This window comes from Hibiscus syriacus, unplaced genomic scaffold (assembly GCF_006381635.1).
Source record: "Hibiscus syriacus cultivar Baekdansim isolate YM2019G1 unplaced genomic scaffold, ASM638163v2 tig00111640_pilon, whole genome shotgun sequence".
Taxonomy (NCBI): domain Eukaryota; kingdom Viridiplantae; phylum Streptophyta; class Magnoliopsida; order Malvales; family Malvaceae; genus Hibiscus; species Hibiscus syriacus.
Window position 1 is genome coordinate 786,890 of NW_024063142.1, and position 17,545 is coordinate 804,434.

The window sequence follows — 17,545 nt, forward strand, 5'->3', positions numbered from 1 at the left end:
ATTATTAGATACTTACACCTTGTAATTTGATACTAGCAACTTAAACGAACTTAATAAACCCATATTCACATTTTTCCTTAGGGGTGTATCGATACACAAAATAGCTTCGGATTCTCATGCATCGATGCACCCCTTAATGCATCGATGCACCCCTTAATACATCGATGCACCTTCAAAATTTGTCTCGGTGCATCGGTGCACACTCTAACTGCATCGATGCATTCCAGGCATTTGATGTTTCTTCTTTTAAGAGTGCATCGATACATATTGAATGTGTACCGATGCATCATGCCCAGAAATTGTATTCAAGCCCGAAAATCATCAACTCTACACTCAATTATTCTATTTTAAACCCTTATCATGTCATTAAACTCAACTACCGCTTTATAAACTAACTTATATCCATATAAGCTATCTTTATCTTTCATTTCTCTTCATGATTCTTAAAATTAAGAATCATTCCCAATTTTCCCATGTTATCCAAACTTTGATTTAACACTTATAACTTCTTATTCACACCTATGACAAGTCAAATTCCATCTCTACGTTCATTTATTAACTCTTTTTCAGAAATTCACTTTGAAACACATTTTCTTTAATCTTTCGTAACTCCCTTATGTTTTGATTTTTAAGATAACTTAAGCTTCCTTAAGCTTAGTTATTATCTAATGATCAAAACCCAACCTTTAATTCCAAAAATAATCAAGAATTCAGAAAACTCACCTTTTCTCTTGAAGCTCACGGCTGGAGAAGATGAAGAAAGAAAGAAAGCTCTGGAGAATTCTCTCCTTTCCCACGTGCTTATTACCCTTTATAAAGGGAAATAAAATATTTCCTAAAAAATGACCATAATACCCTTATTACTTCCAAACTTTGTTATTAAATCCAACACCAACACTTTTCATTAAAATCCCTAAACTTTTAATCTTTCCGAGATTAGTTACTAAATTGCCAAAAAAATCCATTTTGGTCATTGACCCGACTTTTGGGATGTTACATGTCAACTGATGCTCAATGCCAACTTTTTCACAAAATGCATTGAAATTTTCTGACATGTACTCCTTGCCATTATCATACCTCAATATTTGAATGTGATTGCCACTTTGATTTTTCACCATTCTTTTGAATTTTTAGAATGATCCAACAACTTCTGACTTGAATTTTAAGAAGAAAATCCAACACATTCTTGTGAAATCATCAATAAAAATAACATAATATCGATTACCTGGTAACAAGAGAGTTATTTGAGGCCCATAAATATCTGTGTGAATCAACTGCAACTTACAAGTGGCTCTCTATGCAGACTTTGGAAATGAATTTATGTGTTGCTTTCCAAACCGACAAGATTTACTTGTCAATATATAATCATCAAGTTCTGGAAGATCCATTGCCATGTTTTTGGACTTCATCTTCAATATCCCTTGATGATGATAGTGTCCGAGCCTTTTATGCCACAACATTGTGAAGCTTTCTTTTGCTAGAAAAGTCGATTGCTCCTCTTGCATCGAATTGAGGGAAAAACTTATCTCTGCCATCTTAACTTTAAACATTTTCTGACCTGTAGCATCCTCTATCACACATATCTTCTCCATGAATTTCACTTTGAATCCATTCTCTACTAATTGACAAACGCAAAGTAGATTTTCATCAATATTAGGTATGTAAAGAACATCAGAAATAAATTTGGTACCTGAACAACTTGCAATGGCTACGGTCCATTTTCCTTTTACAACAATGTATTTACTATTCCCAACTCTAACCTTCTTAGACTCGGTACTCTTCAATTCTTTGAATAACTCTTTGTCATGAGTCATATGATTAGTGCAACCTCTTTCAATGAGCCAACTTTAACTCGTTTCGTGACTAGTTAAACAAGTTGCAACAAAAAGTTGATCATCTTCTTCTTGATCGGCCACTTGTGTTTCATCTTGTTGTTGATTTTTATATTTGCAAATAACAGTTTCATGTCCCATCTGGTTACACTTGCTACACTTTGCATCTGGTCTTCTTCAACACTTGAAAGGTGGGTGACATTTCTTTCTGCAGTGTTGACATGGAGGATAGTCCTTTACTCCTGGTTTTCTATTCCAAGCTTTGTTTTTTGTTCCCAAATGTAGAATTTTCTCCACTTGTAGCGCGAAATTTTTTATTCTTTGGCCTCCGATTTTTCTCATCATCTTGATGTTAATCCGGTAAAGTACCTTCAATGGCCCATTCTTCTCTCCTTACACACCTCTGCTCTTGTGCTAGCAAAGCACTTAACATTTCCGCCAAAGTAATCTTTGACATATCTTTCGTGTTCTCTAAGGTGGTGATGGTGGCATCAAACCTCTCAAGTATTGTTACAAGGATTTTCTGCACAATCCTTGAATCTGCTAGAGACGAACCTAGCAGTCTGACCTTATTGGCTATGCTAACGAGCCTATCAGGATACTCTTTGACTGTCTCGGTCTCTTTTATCTTCTACGGCTCAAATTCACGTACAAAATTCAACATTTGCATCCCGCAAATTTTTTCATCTCCCTCATACTCAGCCTTGAGATAATCCCATATCTCCTTTGCTGACTTTAGAGATATAATTCTGGTGAAAATAGTCAGTGATGCTGCAGCAAATAAGCATGCTTTTGTCTTCGCTTTCTTTTCTTTTTGTGCTTTGATCTATGCTATGGTGGGGTTGGTCGGCAATGCAGGAATCGCATAGTCTTCTTCCACAATTTCCCAAAGATCTACAACCTCCAGTTAAGTCTCCATGTGTATTACCCAAACTGAATAATTATCTCCATCAAATGTTGGTGGCGCAATCAAAGAAAAATTACTTTCACCTTCCATGCTATGGTAAAAATTAACACAGGTCCCTCAAGAAGAAAAATCTCTTTGCCAATTGTTGGTATTTTAAAGAAAATAAAACTCAATAGATGAAGGAAATTGAAGATTATTTTATTCATCAATCATTCAAAATTTAAATACAATGAAATCAACTATCCACTAACAGCATTTTCTTAAATTTAGGCAACACCATGAACAACTTTCTCTTAAACTTAAGCAACACACAAATAACAAATAAATCTAAAAATAGAAGCAGTCCTAAAGCACATCAACTAACAGATATTAAGATGCTTATCATTTGAACCAATCACCGTGGGTGAATGGTCAATTTTTTTACATCCATACGAACACCTTTGTTATATCAAACTTACTCGTCTTCGGTAGCAAAACATATATTTTGGGGTCCATGTTATTCATAAACGGATGATTAAAATATATTAATTTAAACAAGTGTTGATCTAATGTAATTTAAACTTAATCCTGCTGATACATTGATGATGATGATACTTGTATTTGTATCCAAAGCAAAGGTCGCTGCATTTCTTAAAAAACAAGAGAGCCATTTTTTCCATGCTAATGAAAGCATTGAAACTTACCAGTCAACTGCCAAAACTACCAGTCTCACTTAAGAAACTGCAACTGCTAGCCATTTTTTCTTGTTATCTTATAGTAATGCCATTCCTCTTTCCAACAAATGGTGTTCGAGCCCAAAGTTTCTCCACCTCTTGAGTTCTCTATTTCTCTCTCTGTTTTCTGGGAATTCTGATCAAATCGTTAATGGCGAGGAGGAGTAACAAGAACATACAAGCCAAGCTGGTGGGTATGTCTTTCCATTATTTTTCGTTTGTTTTCGGTTTAAACAAAGGAAAGATTTTCTTCACAAAATCAATTGCTCTCCCTTCTCCACTTTAAACATGACCCTGATGGCTAAAGCAAAATTATAATCATGAAAATGGGTCAAGCGAGCATTTTAAATACCCCCTTTTGAAGTACTGGTAGACAACAATACTTGGATTAATTTCATGAGCTTCACTAGAGATCAATGGAGAAATCAGCCTTTTTTTTTTTGCAGGTACTTCTTGGGGACATGGGAACCGGGAAAACAAGCTTGGTTTTGAGATTCGTCAAAGGCCAATTTTCTGATTATCAGGTTTATTCTCATTTTACTCTATTTTCTTCCTTTGAGATATGATTCAGGCATATACATCTAATGTAAGTTGTGAAAGCGACGCAGGAATCCACAATCGGAGCCGCCTTCTTCACACAGGTTTTGTCTCTAAACGAAGCCACCATTAAGTTTGACATATGGGACACGGCAGGACAGGAGAGGTATCATAGCTTGGCTCCTATGTACTATCGTGGTGCCGCAGCTGCAGTCGTGGTCTACGATATTACAAGCTCGGTAGCTTCCTGTCAAACCTCTTTAATATTATCTTTAGAGCATGTTTATTCGGTCGTGATTAAGCATATATCTCTTAGTAATTGATGTCAACTTATGAATTCCAACAGCAACTCATTGTATATGGTCTACATACTCTTATCTGCAGATGTTGTTATACGAAACTTACCATGCCTTGGCTTACAGTTCATTTGAAGTTTCTTTCTTTTATTGCTAGCATCACTGTTCATTCTTTCTTTGTAATTGGAGGCCCTTATGATCAAATGATGGTTGGTATTTCAGGAGTCCTTTGAGCGTGCAAAAAAATGGGTTCAGGAACTGCAAAGACGAGGTAATTGACAAAGAATATAAACATCTTAAATTCTCAGATAGTTTGAATTTGAGCTTAGAACTAATAATTCAAGCATGTTTCGTATTCTTAACATGTTTGATTCGTATTACACTGGTTCAGGAAATCTGATTTTGATAACGTTCTTGGTAGCAAACAAGGTTGACTTGGAAGAGAAGAGAAAAGTGGGAAATGAGGTATATGCAATCCGATATTCGTTTCGATTATCTATTTCTCGTTCTGCAACTCGAAAAGATTGCAGGTTAAGCTGATTTTTTCTATGCTAGGATATCGCAAAATTGGCTTGATGTTGCACATAATTGCATACTTCTATATCAAAGACAATATCAGGAAAATATGAACTATACTGTGTTATATATGTTACTAATGCTACATGGTAGGAAGGGCATATTATCATTGCACTGAACATGGATGAGGGGAACATTAAAACTGAAAAAAAAAAAGTTGAATGTGTAACACCTTTATCCCGTATATTATCCCGTATACAAGGCAGAAGTGTCACAACAATCGTATAAAACATATATTGTTCGAAAATCGGTAAAATTTTGTTTTATATAAAAACGACATTAAAATAAGTAATTGCATTTAAAACTATAGTATAAAATATTTAAAATACTATTCTTTTATCATATGCTCAAAAAAGAGTTCAGGCTTATTTGAAAAATAAAAATATATACATGCCAACTATGAATATAAAAAACATCAGATAGATGTCATATTGATTATGAATGTTTGAACTGATCTGCCAAAATGTAGGATGTCATGCCTGACTCCCTACTCTACTGGCGTCAATTTTCCTATGTGTGAACCAATCACAATCTAAGAAATCTGCTTATTTATAAACCCAAAATATAATTTTTGAAAATCTATATTTTTAGTCCCTAAACTTTTACAACTTTATACTTTGGTCCCTAAACTTTCAGAAATTACATTCCAATCACTAGTCCAAAATTTGTGTATTACATAATGTTCCCTGCATATGATTAAATCAATGGTAATGTCTTATACAGGAAGGTGAGCTATATGCCAAAGAAAATGGCATGAGTTTCCTCGAAACATCCGCAAAGACTGCACAGAATGTCAACGAACTCTTTTACGAAATAGGTAACGATACCGTGTTTCACAAGTCGTTTCCTTCCTATATGATGTCAGTTTTCAGGCATCCTCTTTAACTTTCTTACGCTCACACACTCTCTTGCAGCTAAGGGGATTGCAAAAGCTGTTCCTTCACGTACGACCGGAATAAAATTACATATCCGGACGCAAGATAGCAGAAGACGGCTCTTCTGTTGCTCCTGATGACATGAAGGTTTGCTGTATACATGTATGTTATTTGTATTGTTTTAGACCTCATTAATTGACAGGTTGAGAAATCATTGCAGGTCGTTGAAACCGATGGTTATGCTGTTATCTAGAATTTGCTTCGATGAATATCGGCTGTATGTACACTGTCGAAACACAAAACACCTTTAGTCTCTCTCTTTTTTCAACTTTATTGTCAATTTCAAGTGTGCTGTCGTTTTGTGTTAGGAGATGAACATAGAACTCCGAATAAATAAAGGTTCACTGCAAAGAAATGACTGAATACTGATTTATTAGTCCTCATGTCCAATAATGTCTAGAAACATAGCCAATGCCTCAGAGGTAGGGCTGTAAACTAGCCGAGTCGAGCTCAAGTATTGTTGAACTCAACTCGACTTGAAAACTCGCGAGCCTAAAATTTTTAAACTCGACTCAAACTCGAAATCATGAACTGAAGCTAGTAAAACCTCGAAAAGGCTCAAAATGAAAAAAATCCTAAAGTTAACTCAATTGAAGCCTCGAACTAAAACTCGAACCTGAACCTTAAATACAAGAAAACCTCGTACTATATTTTTTTTAAAAATCAACACATATATATTATTAATAATTTGTTTTTTTAAAATAAAATCTTAATATATCGTATTTTCAAGTTGTTCACGAGCTTTTCGAGTCAAGTATCATGTAACTCGTTTCGTCTCGTTAAGAACTCGATTCGAGCTCGAACTCGAGTATTTATCAAGCTTTGATCAAGTTGATCTCAAGTAACTCGCGATCTATCTCGTCTCATTTACAACTCTACTCGGAAGCTACTCTGTTCAATAACTAGATCCGATATTAAATGTCAAGATTCATATCAACTTATAAGATATTATCAAATTCTATACGTTATATATCATGATTTTGTCCATAAAAATGTATATAAAAGTCGAAAATTGTATAAACATTTAGGTACACAACCGATCGGAAATTGATGGGTTGATACACAATCAATAAATGCTCACTAATATAAACTGGTTGGTGGGGCACAAGGTTCCAGTGGTGGATTGTTTTCTTTTTCTGTTCGAGGAGGGTTGTTTTTTCAATTCCACGTAGAAAGGCAAGGGGTGGCCACATAATTTAAGCTAGTTCAAACTTTCATAAACTGTAGCTTCTTTACCACATGGAACTCTTGGAAACCGACAAATCATGAATGTGGACAGAGCCTTGCTGGTGACAATTGTGTTTTGACATTTTATGCCATAGGAATCATCATTCAAGGATCAAGGCCCCTCAAAGATAGAAAGATTTGTCCTTTTTAAAAATTGTCAAAGTTTTTTCCTCTCCCAATGTCGCTTACCAGAATACACGAGAAAAAAAATAACCCATAAAGTTATGTTTTTTTTATTCCGTCGACAAACACCAACAACACAGCCAGCAAGCATATGAATCCAAGTAAGCATTTCTGTAAAGTAAACAAAAAACACAACGAGGAAGTAAGAATTTTAGTTAGCAGTGGCTCAGGCCATTGTTTGCCTGCCGATGAAAGGTTGTTAGAATTTAGAAAACAATAGAATACATGTTTATCTTCTTTTTTGCTACAGCCAGCTACCATCTACGTTACTATATTCACACACAAAAACCCTCTCAAAGCTCAGAGAAAATGATACAAAAATATCAAAATACAGGTTTTGGTTATGCCCTGGCTAGTTTTGAGTTTTGACAGAAACCCTAATCACCATGAAGAAAAAGTGCATGGAGAACCGGATGAAGAGGATGAAACACCATTGTTGCTATTGGAATCACTGCCTGAAGTGACTAATGAGCTAGCATCTCTAAGAGACACAGAACAAGCCTGAGCTGGGAGCTTCTTCATTGGGAGTGAGTAGAGTAGCTTAACATGACGAGAAGGCTCAAACGGAAGGCAATGAATTTGGAGTCTCAAACAGAGTATTTGGCTTGCTGCAACCAGCATCATTGTCGTAAACGGGATTCGATATGTAGACAAAACTGTCCTCACCATTCTCTTTACTGTTACTAGTACTTTTGGTGCCAACTTGAATTGAGATTTCGTGAACAGGGTTAGGGGAGGTCGAAAAGGAATTCGAAGGAGCTGTAGGAGGTAAGATACCAATTTGATGAGGGCTTGTGTTTGATTCTTGGGAATGAATTTCAAGAACTTGAGGATGCAAACCCGAATACTCTTCGAGCTTGTTTTGCTTGCAAGGGAATGCTGCAGGGAAAAGGAAGTTCCTTGGTGGATGAAGAACTCCTTGTGCGTAGAAACTCCTAAGGGAACTGGTTGATTGGTTTGGGTTATCTTTAGGAAAGGAAGAATCAGTGTTTGTAGAGGCAGAGGCAGCAGTTGTGTTGGTAACGGTAGGGCAGGAGGCAGAGATGGAGTTTTTAAGCTGCCGCCAGCAGAGCAATAGAGCTCGGCTATCAATACTAGGATTAGAGCTAATACAATAGCCAGGCTCACCACCATTATCAGTGTTGCATTCATGATTACCCTAGATGCCCCCTTCATTGTTTTTATTTTTCTTCTCTGCGTTTTCTTTTTTGGGAGAGAAGGTGTCAGAAAGGAACAATAACTAAAGGGAAAGAAAGCTTTCTTTTGGGGGAGAAACGGTAGGCGGAGGATTCTCGTGATACTTTGGACAAGTGGAATTGGGAATGTGTAAGCAACTCCTGTGTTCTTAGGGTGCTTTCTTTGTTGTCTTTTCTCTCTCGACATTCAAGTTCATTGAGGTCAATTTTAATTACCATAGCATAGTTTGATTCATAGGGCATCGCTCGGCTCTCAAGGTCTTGAAGCAGGTACAAGCCACAAAAGTAGCATTACCAATACGCCTAATTCAAATTTTTTTCCTGCTCAATTCTTCAGTCATTTGTGGTGGATGACAACATTTCAATATCAAAGTATAACCGCGGATTATCAGGAGCATATACATTTAGCATCAACGACGAAACCCATAGACAATCATGCTCCAAAAATGAGTTGCTGAGTTGCACTCAGATAATTTGCTCTGTGTACAAACTAGTGCAACTAACAGACCTACAATGTCTGAAGTTCTTTCCTCACTTGCAACTGATAATTTGCAGTATTGCAATCAAAATCTCAAACTTGAATTGCCAACATTGAATCTCATGTTCCCAATAAATTTGGAGTCCCAAAAAATAATGAACAAGAACAACGAAGAGTCGAAGATCGAGTATATTCATATCCGAAAGGCTAGTGGATTACAATACTCTAAATCGGGAACTCGGACCTAATTTCCCTATAGTAACCTAAGTAAGACAAAAAATCCCAATAAGATGCCTGCACAATCCCCTCGGCTTGAATATGGCGATACCACTAAACACCATACTCTAAAAATAGATGAATCTTATCCACTGCAGATATGAAGCAGTAGCATATAATCAAGAGGTAACCACCATTGGAATTTGGAAATTTAAAACATCAAAAATTGTAGTAGCAAAATACTAACTATTGTTTCTCAGGATTGCTTTTCGGGATTCTCGGGTTCTTCTTCCTTTTCAGTTTCTTCCTCCTCTTCCTCTTTCTTTTCTTCATCTTCTTCAGGAGGGTCATACGGCATTGGAAGCGGTAACGGTGTTTTCATAGGGCTGAATTGAGGAAATATGTCGGGTCTACGCCCAGGTTTTGGCCTCTCCCACTCCTGCCATGTAAACCGAGGCGCTCGTGTTCAATCATATTATCATAGAAAATAAATTACCAAACGAGAAAAACATAACATATTTATCAAAGAAACATGATTCTCCAAAGATTGAATTATCTAATCAGTATCCATCAATCAAACAAAACCCATCCCAACGAAATCCCACCGAGTATTTTATTCACAAAGCTAAACACAGATACATAAGACATCAGTTGCTTGGAATCTCCCTGTCCCGTTAGCTAGGCGATTAAAAACTACAATAGATGAATGAACAGAGAAGGAACTTACAATGGGAAAATCGAGGGGATTGCGTCGAGTCGATTTCTCCTCCTCGGGAGCCATACAAACCACCTGAAGCCTCTTTCTCATTGCCCGCCGATGACACTTAGTGACGGAGACGGAGACGACGAGGGAGCATCTGCAACTGCAACCGCAGCTCTTGGAAGTGGATTGTGCCGGCGCTAGGGCTTTGGAAGGTGGCTATACGGATAGACAGGTGAAAGATGCCATGGTTAGTTTCTTGGTGGTAATAGTTCCCCCAGAAAACAACAAAAAACAAAACAAAGAAGAAAAACAGAAGTTAAAAGGAGTACTAAGTTAACCGCCTTGTCAGCGACTCGTGCTCGTCCGGGTTGGGTCGGTCTGCACTCGACCCTAAATTCCCAGTGGCCATTTTAAATTCAACAGTCCGTCCCGAATGGGCTCAGATTATTGTATTAGATTTAACCAAATTCAACCAACAGAATGGAGTTGGTGGAGTTCATTAGGCTAAATTGGCCCAATACCATAGCCAGACTAATTATTTAGCCCAATATGACATTTGATATTTTATTTTGAAAATTTAGTTATTTATTATAATGATTTGCAACTTTTGACGTGGATATAACAAGGTTTAATAAAATATATATTTTATTATAACTCATCATTTCGACATCTCGTAAATCCCAAATTAATTTTGGAGATAGTCTAATATACTAATTTTTTTAGTCCACTGGTCTATTAGGACAATTTTGCCAGTTCATTCAGCCTTGGTGCTGACTCAAGCTATCATTAATTTTAGGATAAACTACGTGTTTAGTGCCTAAACTATTAGTTTTGGTTTTTTTTAATACATAAAATATCAATTTTTTCAAAACCATACTTAAAGTTTAGTTTTTGTTTCATTTTAGCACCCGTTTAAAATTTAACGTTCATTTTTTAGGAAAGTGAAAGTGAAAGTTAAAGGTATTAAAACATACCAAAACTGATAGTTTAGATACTAAATGCGTTAAATTTTTAACGGTGAGGTACAAAAATGAAACAAATACTAAATGTTTGGTATGATCTTAATTTTTTTTTGAAAGTTTAAGTATTAAAATAGACCAAAACTATTATTTTAAGTAAGCTTACCCTTTGATTCTATGATTTCTTCCTTGATGGTGAGGCGTTCTTCTAATACTCCAGGTATGTAACAGTTGTGAATCCATATAATATATATTTATATGTAGGGACGGATGCAGAAACTTACGTTAAGGGATGCGAACTTAAGAAGTTATATTAAAAATTTTAAGAGGTACAAAGTTATATCTATAAAAAAAACAAAAAATAATATAAAATAAGAAGGAATTTGAAAATTTTAGGGGGTACGATCGCACACCCAACACCCCTCGATCTATCCATGTTTATATGCATTGCTTCCCCATTAGCTATAACTAAAATGTGTAAAATTCATGCAGCTGACTATTATGATTTATTAACGATAAAACACTTTGTTTCTTTCTCATTTTAGTCTTGGTTATTTATGTCTTTTACCTTGTTTTGCGTTGTATTTCATTATTTGAATTATTCAAGAATTCAGGCTGCTTCGTTTTAGTGTACAGTGTCCTAGTAATACTTCTTCTCCAATATGAAATGTTTGGGAAAACCGATATTTTTTTTATTTCCTTTTGCTCTCTTTACAAGATTTCTCTAATTTTGATTTTTCTTTTCCCAGTTGATGATGGCATATATCGAAATAGAAAGCTTAATACTAAAATAAGTATCTAAATTATACTTAAATTTTCGAATAGATGTCTAAATAATTATAAAATATGTTACAAGCATTACTCATTATATATTTGGGTTGTCAATGACGTTAATTTCCCTATTAAGTGATATATGTCACAATCTGGTAATTTTTAAAAATTAAAATTACATATTTTAAAAAAAAACATAAACATTTGAAGTAACTCACAAACTTTGAAAACTTTCATTTCGACCTCTAAACCCACATCGGCCATCACCCTTTGTCGTTGATGAAGTTTCACCCGACCTCATCGCCCCTGACGACCAAAACCCCATGAATTTGTGATTGACTGATAACGAATCGATGTTTTATATCTCGCGAATCTTATGATGAAAATCGTGATCCCACGCCATCTTGACGATCAATTGACGATAACTACGACTGCGTATGACTAAGAGGATGGTAGAAACTACATCAGTGGCAATGATCGTGGTCGTATAGGATTGCGGCTTGCTGGTAAAGGATAAGATTTGGGAATATTAGGTATTTTGGAGTTTTTTTATAATTTAAGAGAAATTAGTTTTTTTTATAGAAATAACAATATTTAAAAAACATAAATTCCAAAATCACCAGATTGTGAAACGTATCACTTAATAGAAAAAATGAACGTCATTGATAGTCCGAGCACCAAATACGTAACATTTATAAAATTAAACACCGAAATAGGTCAAAAAAATAATTTAATCACCTATTCTACGATTTATGTATAGTTTGCACGCTTATTTGAGTATTAAGCCAATTAGGAACCGGCAGAAACAAGCCCGACAGGAGACAGATAATTTATGAATGTTTATCGGCTTATTGCCACACAACCGGGATACCAAAAATTAACGGTAAAATTTGTGTCGACCCAACACCTGGCCTTTGAGCTGTTTACTAGAAAATTATATATTCCGATGGGAGCAAATCTTCAGAAGAATAAACGAAAAAATATTATTATAATACAAAAATATTTTTTAATTAATTAATTTAGTATGATGAATAATTAAATTCTTTAGATAAATTGTAAGTTTTGTTTTACGAATAACATAAAGAAAAATAATTTTTAAAAATCATCTTATAATAAAATTTTATAGTAAATGGATGTCCCTTGTTCCCATATGTAATGGGGTAAGGGAGAGATAAGATAGTAGGCTACCCCCAACACTAAGTTGAGAGTAACTTCCGTAGAAAACCTCCGAATTATAAAATATCCTCCATGGGACTCGATCCCACAACCTCAAGGTTAAGAATTTTATACTCTACCAACTGAGCTGGATGGTCATTTCATAATAAAATTCTATAGTATTTTATGCAAATTAAATAAGCAATAAAAATAATAATGATGAATAGACCCTGAAATTAATTGGTAGAAGCCCTTTAAAAGTCGGTTGTAATTTTTTTTTATTAAACTATGATGTATATAAGTGGTAATATCTGTTTTAAAGAGTCTCAATTATTTGAAAATAAACCATCAAATACATTATAATTTTTAGTGTCTGAATATGAGACCTCTAGAGATAAAAATTGTTAGAGCGCAAGGCTCTTAACCTTGTGGTCGTGTGATCGAGTCCCACGGTGGACAATTCATAATTCTAACTGCCGGAGGTATTCCACGGAAGCTGCTCTCAACCTGGCATTGGAGACAGCCTACTACCTTATCTCTCCTCACCCCATTACCTATGAGAATAGGGTCAGCTATTTTTTTTAAATAATGAGATCTAAATTGTTAAACTCTTAACTTTATATGAGAAAACATATCATTGGGTCAAATAATTTTTGTTTATTTATTAACTATGTTTATTGTTTTATTTTACATTAAACAAAGTTAAAATATCTAAATAATTTTTTTAACTCAAACTATTGAACTAGAAATTAAAGATCCAATCGACTTCAAAGTACAGACGATTGGACAAAAGCACAAGATAACATAAACTACTACTAAAAAAATAAACTCATCTGGATTTATGAATCGTAATGATGATTATATTGTTTATTTGGACTTCAAGCTTGCTCATGCAATGTCAGGAATGGATCGAGGTATTGTCATATATTTTCGATTCTTTTATATTTTTTATTAATTTTTTTCTCTAAAATTAACCCTTAAATTTAAATTTATTCCCTAAATATAAAATTATACGTTCATTTATGATAGTAATGATTTTTCAACGCATCGCACTATTGTTTAAGCTGAAGTATAATTGTTTTATATTGACAGAAAAACTACTAACAATAACATATATAGTGAAAAGATACTAAAAATAAACAGACAACGACAAACAAAAGCTTATTTTATGGAGGTATATAAAAAAATGTGCTGTCCAAGGTCAAGGGCCTAGGTAGCTAGTACCTGTCAAATTAATTTAAATTTGTAGGCCTCGGACGTGAACAATGGGGAAGCAACATTATACACCAAATGTTTTTCAATCTTACAAGTAAAATAAAAAAAAATCAATGCCGTGTGTTATTAATTTAAATACAAATTTGCGGTCACCTTATGATTATATAATTATTCGTTAAAGTTAATCAAAATATTAAGCTATATTACTTTAGCATAAACCTTGTTTTTTGAAACCCGAAAACAGTTGTTATTGGACAATTCATTTATTCATTAAAATATTAAAATGTGTATCGGGTCCGGACGGTTTTTATATATATATAATAGTTAGATTAATTAAATTATTAAATTCAATAAAATTAAATTAATCAAAGTATAACATAACATGATGACATTGGACTCTAATTCGCTCACTGTTTGATTATCTTGCATGAAGCATGATAGGCGTCTTAATGCGTACCAAATAAAAAAAATACATTTCTAATAGTTATAATTGAATTTATAAAATCTGTTATGGGTTGGAATTTATTATATTGTACTATCGAATCCATTTGACTTGAGGACACGCGTACTACAGTTTTAGGCTCCCATGTCTTTTAGCAAAAAAATTGTTTGACCACGTCCCTAATTCTAAAGCTCAGAGGCACTAAACAATCTTGCTCACGCGCGTGTGTCGAGCCGCACTCAATGAGTCAAGCAAGCCTCCGAAAATATGTAAAACTAAAACCAATGTGGACGGAGACATGTAGCCAAAGATATGAATAGATGATAAAAGCCAAGCCAAAGATGAATAGATGAAAATATGTAAAACTAAAACCAATGTGGACCGAGACATGTAGCCAAAGATATCATGCAAACCCATCCCGATTCTAGCCACGGCACTTATATTTATATATTACGATTATTCTTCTACAATTCCGCCTCAAATCTTGAAAGAAGGAACCTCTGGGAATTAGGCTTTTCTATGTACAGATGGAGGAGGCTAACAGTTACGATATGGTGGCGCCTTTCGTCGTCAAAACTTACCAGATGGTTAACGATCCCATGACTAACGCAGTGGTCACTTGGGGTAAAGCTAACAACAGTTTCATGGTCATCGACTATTCTGTTTTCGCTCAGAGGATCTTGCCTCTTTACTTCAAGCACAGCAATTTTTCTAGCTTTGTTCGCCAGCTTAATAATTATGTAAGTACTTTAGATTTAATGTTTTTTTTACTATGATACGTTTTTCTTCTCGAGTTTTTTGTGTTTATGTATGCATGTACTGTTTGGTGATTTAGGGTTTCAGGAAGGTGGATCCGGATAAGCGGGAGTTTGCGAACAAATGGTTTCTCAGAGGCCAAAAGCACTTGTTGAAGAACATAGTGAGGAGAAAGCATAATAAAAGTTCATACATGAAAGTGAAAGCTGAGGATTTAGACGACGAAGAAGAAATGGTGATGGAAATAGCGAGGCTAAAAGAGGAACAGAAATCGTTGGAGAAAGAGTATCGAGACATGAACAAGCGTTTAGAAGCCACGGAGAGACGGCCGCAACAAATGCTGTCGTTTCTTTACAAGGTCGTTGAAGACCCTGATCTCCTTCCTCATATGGTGCTCGAAAAGGAAAGAGCTAAACAGCTTAACGTCGACAAGAAGCGGCGCCTGAGCGGCCTGACGGCGATGCCATCATCGCAGTCGTCTTCTTCGACTTCCAGCCTGGCGGGCTCTAGTAATTCTGTGAAATCCGAAGAGGAAGATGGGTGGCATGCAAGAACAGTTTCTTCCCTAGAAACCGGATTCGACATAGACAACTTTCGTCGCTCAAGTCATCGATCATCGACATTGCCGCTTGAGGATTCCAAATACATGAACTACGGCTGCGGTAAATTAACAAGCCAACTATCGGCGATTATTGTGGCTCCCTCGGTGGTTGCAAATAGCATGGCGGCGTCATCGTCCGTACCAAGTAGTATAGCAGCGTATGGTGATAAGAATGAACAATGGGTTATTTTGGAGAAACTATGGCGGAAGAGATGGCGGCGCGTCCACCACCGTCATATCCATTTTCGCTATTGGAGGATGGCTATTAGTTAGTTGCCTCACATTACACATCTAGGAACTCTGTTTTCGCTGTTGGTTTTTCACTATTTTTTTATTTGTATATATAAATCATTTAATCACGGCGTTACTAAATAACTGTAACTTTTAGAGTAATAAACATGTATTTAAAAGGTTCTTAAAAGTCATGAATTTAAGTATAGTAATTGTACAATCAGATAATTAGTCGTTAATTGTAAAATAATTGATAATATTAAAAATAGATATTATTTAATTTAAAAAAAACCAAAACAGCATGCCACGTCAGCCGGCGTAAGAGTCCAAAGATACCTTAGCCTTCTTGGCAAGTGCCATTGGATTATTGGCAACTGAAATTTTTGGCAAAAACCGAAACAAAACTTTTATTACAGTTAGCAGAGAATTCATTTCCATCCCACGTGACGTGACCATATCTTTTCGGTGTACCCAGCCATGTTTAAATGTTTGTTTTTCTTAACGTATTATATTAATATTTATTTATGTATTTGAAATAAATTTTATAATTTGGTAAGAGGTATACAAAAGGATAAGATTCGAAACTGCATGGCAACAGCTAATTGGCTATGCAATCCAAATCATCATTTAAACTATAAGTAAACACGATAACTTATAGTTGCCGTGTTAAAAATAATATAAAAATATGCAATATAAGTGTCATTAGATGAATTATGGTCAGGGAGATACAATTATTTGTCCAAAATTAGCAATATAATTTTGTGAATTCAATTTTTTTTAAATAATTATTTCCTTTTGTTATTGAATTTACTTAAATATGGTTTTGGATTGCCAAATTCTCTTTTCAAAACTATATATAAAATTTATTTTATTAATTTTACTTGAATTTAATTTTTTATTTTTAAATATTTTAATAAAGACAAACATTCTTCTCAAAATTATTATTAAAATCAAACAAACTTATATCCTAAATACTTTGATTTCAATAATTCGCCTATACTCGATGCAATAAGTTCAATATATGCCTTTTCATATTTTTTTTGTGAAATAAAAAATTTCAAGCCTCAAAAAGATTATTTAAAAATATTTTGATTACGAAAACTCATTTATGGAGAAATGAAATCAAAATCACAAATTAAGTGAAAAAGTTATAAAGTTTGAATAACTCATAAAAAATCATAATACTTTTAATGAACAATCTAAAAATATAAACACTACATCAAAATAGAGTTTTAGCGGTGTTTTTTAGTCATATAACGGCGTTTTTAAGCGCCACTAAAAACACTCGCATTGATTGCAAAAACGTAGCAAGAAGAGCCGGCCATTCTAGCGCTGCGAACGTTAGTGGCGTTTGAGAACAAAAAATGCCACAAAAGGTCAAGATTTATAGTGTCATTTTTTGAACAAACGCCAGAAAAGTTAAGATCTATAGCGGCATTTTTGGAACAAACGTTGCAAAAGGTCAATATCTATAGCGGTGTTTTTCGAACAAACGCCGCAAAAGGTCAGAGATAAAAATGCAGCAAAAAGTTTGATCTATAACGGCGTTTTTTGATACAAACGCTGCTAAGTACCTTTCTTTAGCTTAGATTACTTGATTTTGCATATTTCATTTC

General features: G+C 34.8%; 2 protein-coding genes and 1 pseudogene across 2 annotated transcripts; 2 read left to right on the forward strand and 1 right to left on the reverse strand.

Moving 5' to 3' along the window:
* Positions 1 to 3,513: 3,513 nt before the first annotated feature.
* LOC120166490 (ras-related protein RHN1-like) lies at positions 3,514 to 6,055 on the forward strand. Its single transcript, XM_039175751.1, has 8 exons — positions 3,514 to 3,642; positions 3,899 to 3,976; positions 4,061 to 4,228; positions 4,508 to 4,556; positions 4,677 to 4,750; positions 5,585 to 5,678; positions 5,776 to 5,883; positions 5,957 to 6,055. The coding sequence occupies exons 1-7, from the start codon at positions 3,604 to 3,606 to the stop codon at positions 5,871 to 5,873; spliced, it is 600 nt and encodes a 199-aa protein (XP_039031682.1). The 5' UTR covers positions 3,514 to 3,603; the 3' UTR covers positions 5,874 to 5,883; positions 5,957 to 6,055.
* A 2,965-nt stretch (positions 6,056 to 9,020) lies between these two features.
* On the reverse strand, positions 9,021 to 10,176 carry LOC120166481. Its single transcript, XM_039175738.1, has 2 exons — positions 9,824 to 10,176; positions 9,021 to 9,535 (listed from the first exon to the last, which is right to left on the reverse strand). Exons 1-2 carry the CDS (start codon positions 9,902 to 9,904, stop codon positions 9,353 to 9,355), a joined length of 264 nt encoding a protein of 87 aa, XP_039031669.1. The 5' UTR covers positions 9,905 to 10,176; the 3' UTR covers positions 9,021 to 9,352.
* Positions 10,177 to 14,868: 4,692 nt separating this feature from the next.
* Positions 14,869 to 16,049, forward strand: LOC120166373 (annotated as a pseudogene).
* The last annotated feature ends 1,496 nt before the right edge of the window (positions 16,050 to 17,545 follow it).

Bases quoted from the DNA above. Each gene is read 5' to 3' on its own strand.
- LOC120166490 (XM_039175751.1), top strand. From the start codon at position 3,604: ATGGCGAGGAGGAGTAACAAGAACATACAAGCCAAGCTG. The intron at 3,977-4,060 runs GTTTATTCTCAT...AAAGCGACGCAG, and splicing joins GCCAATTTTCTGATTATCAG to GAATCCACAATCGGAGCCGC. The intron at 4,751-5,584 runs GTATATGCAATC...TGTCTTATACAG, and splicing joins AGAGAAAAGTGGGAAATGAG to GAAGGTGAGCTATATGCCAA.
- LOC120166481 (XM_039175738.1), bottom strand. From the start codon at position 9,904: ATGAGAAAGAGGCTTCAGGTGGTTTGTATGGCTCCCGAGGAGGAGAAA. The intron at 9,536-9,823 runs GTAAGTTCCTTC...TTTACATGGCAG, and splicing joins ATCCCCTCGATTTTCCCATT to GAGTGGGAGAGGCCAAAACC.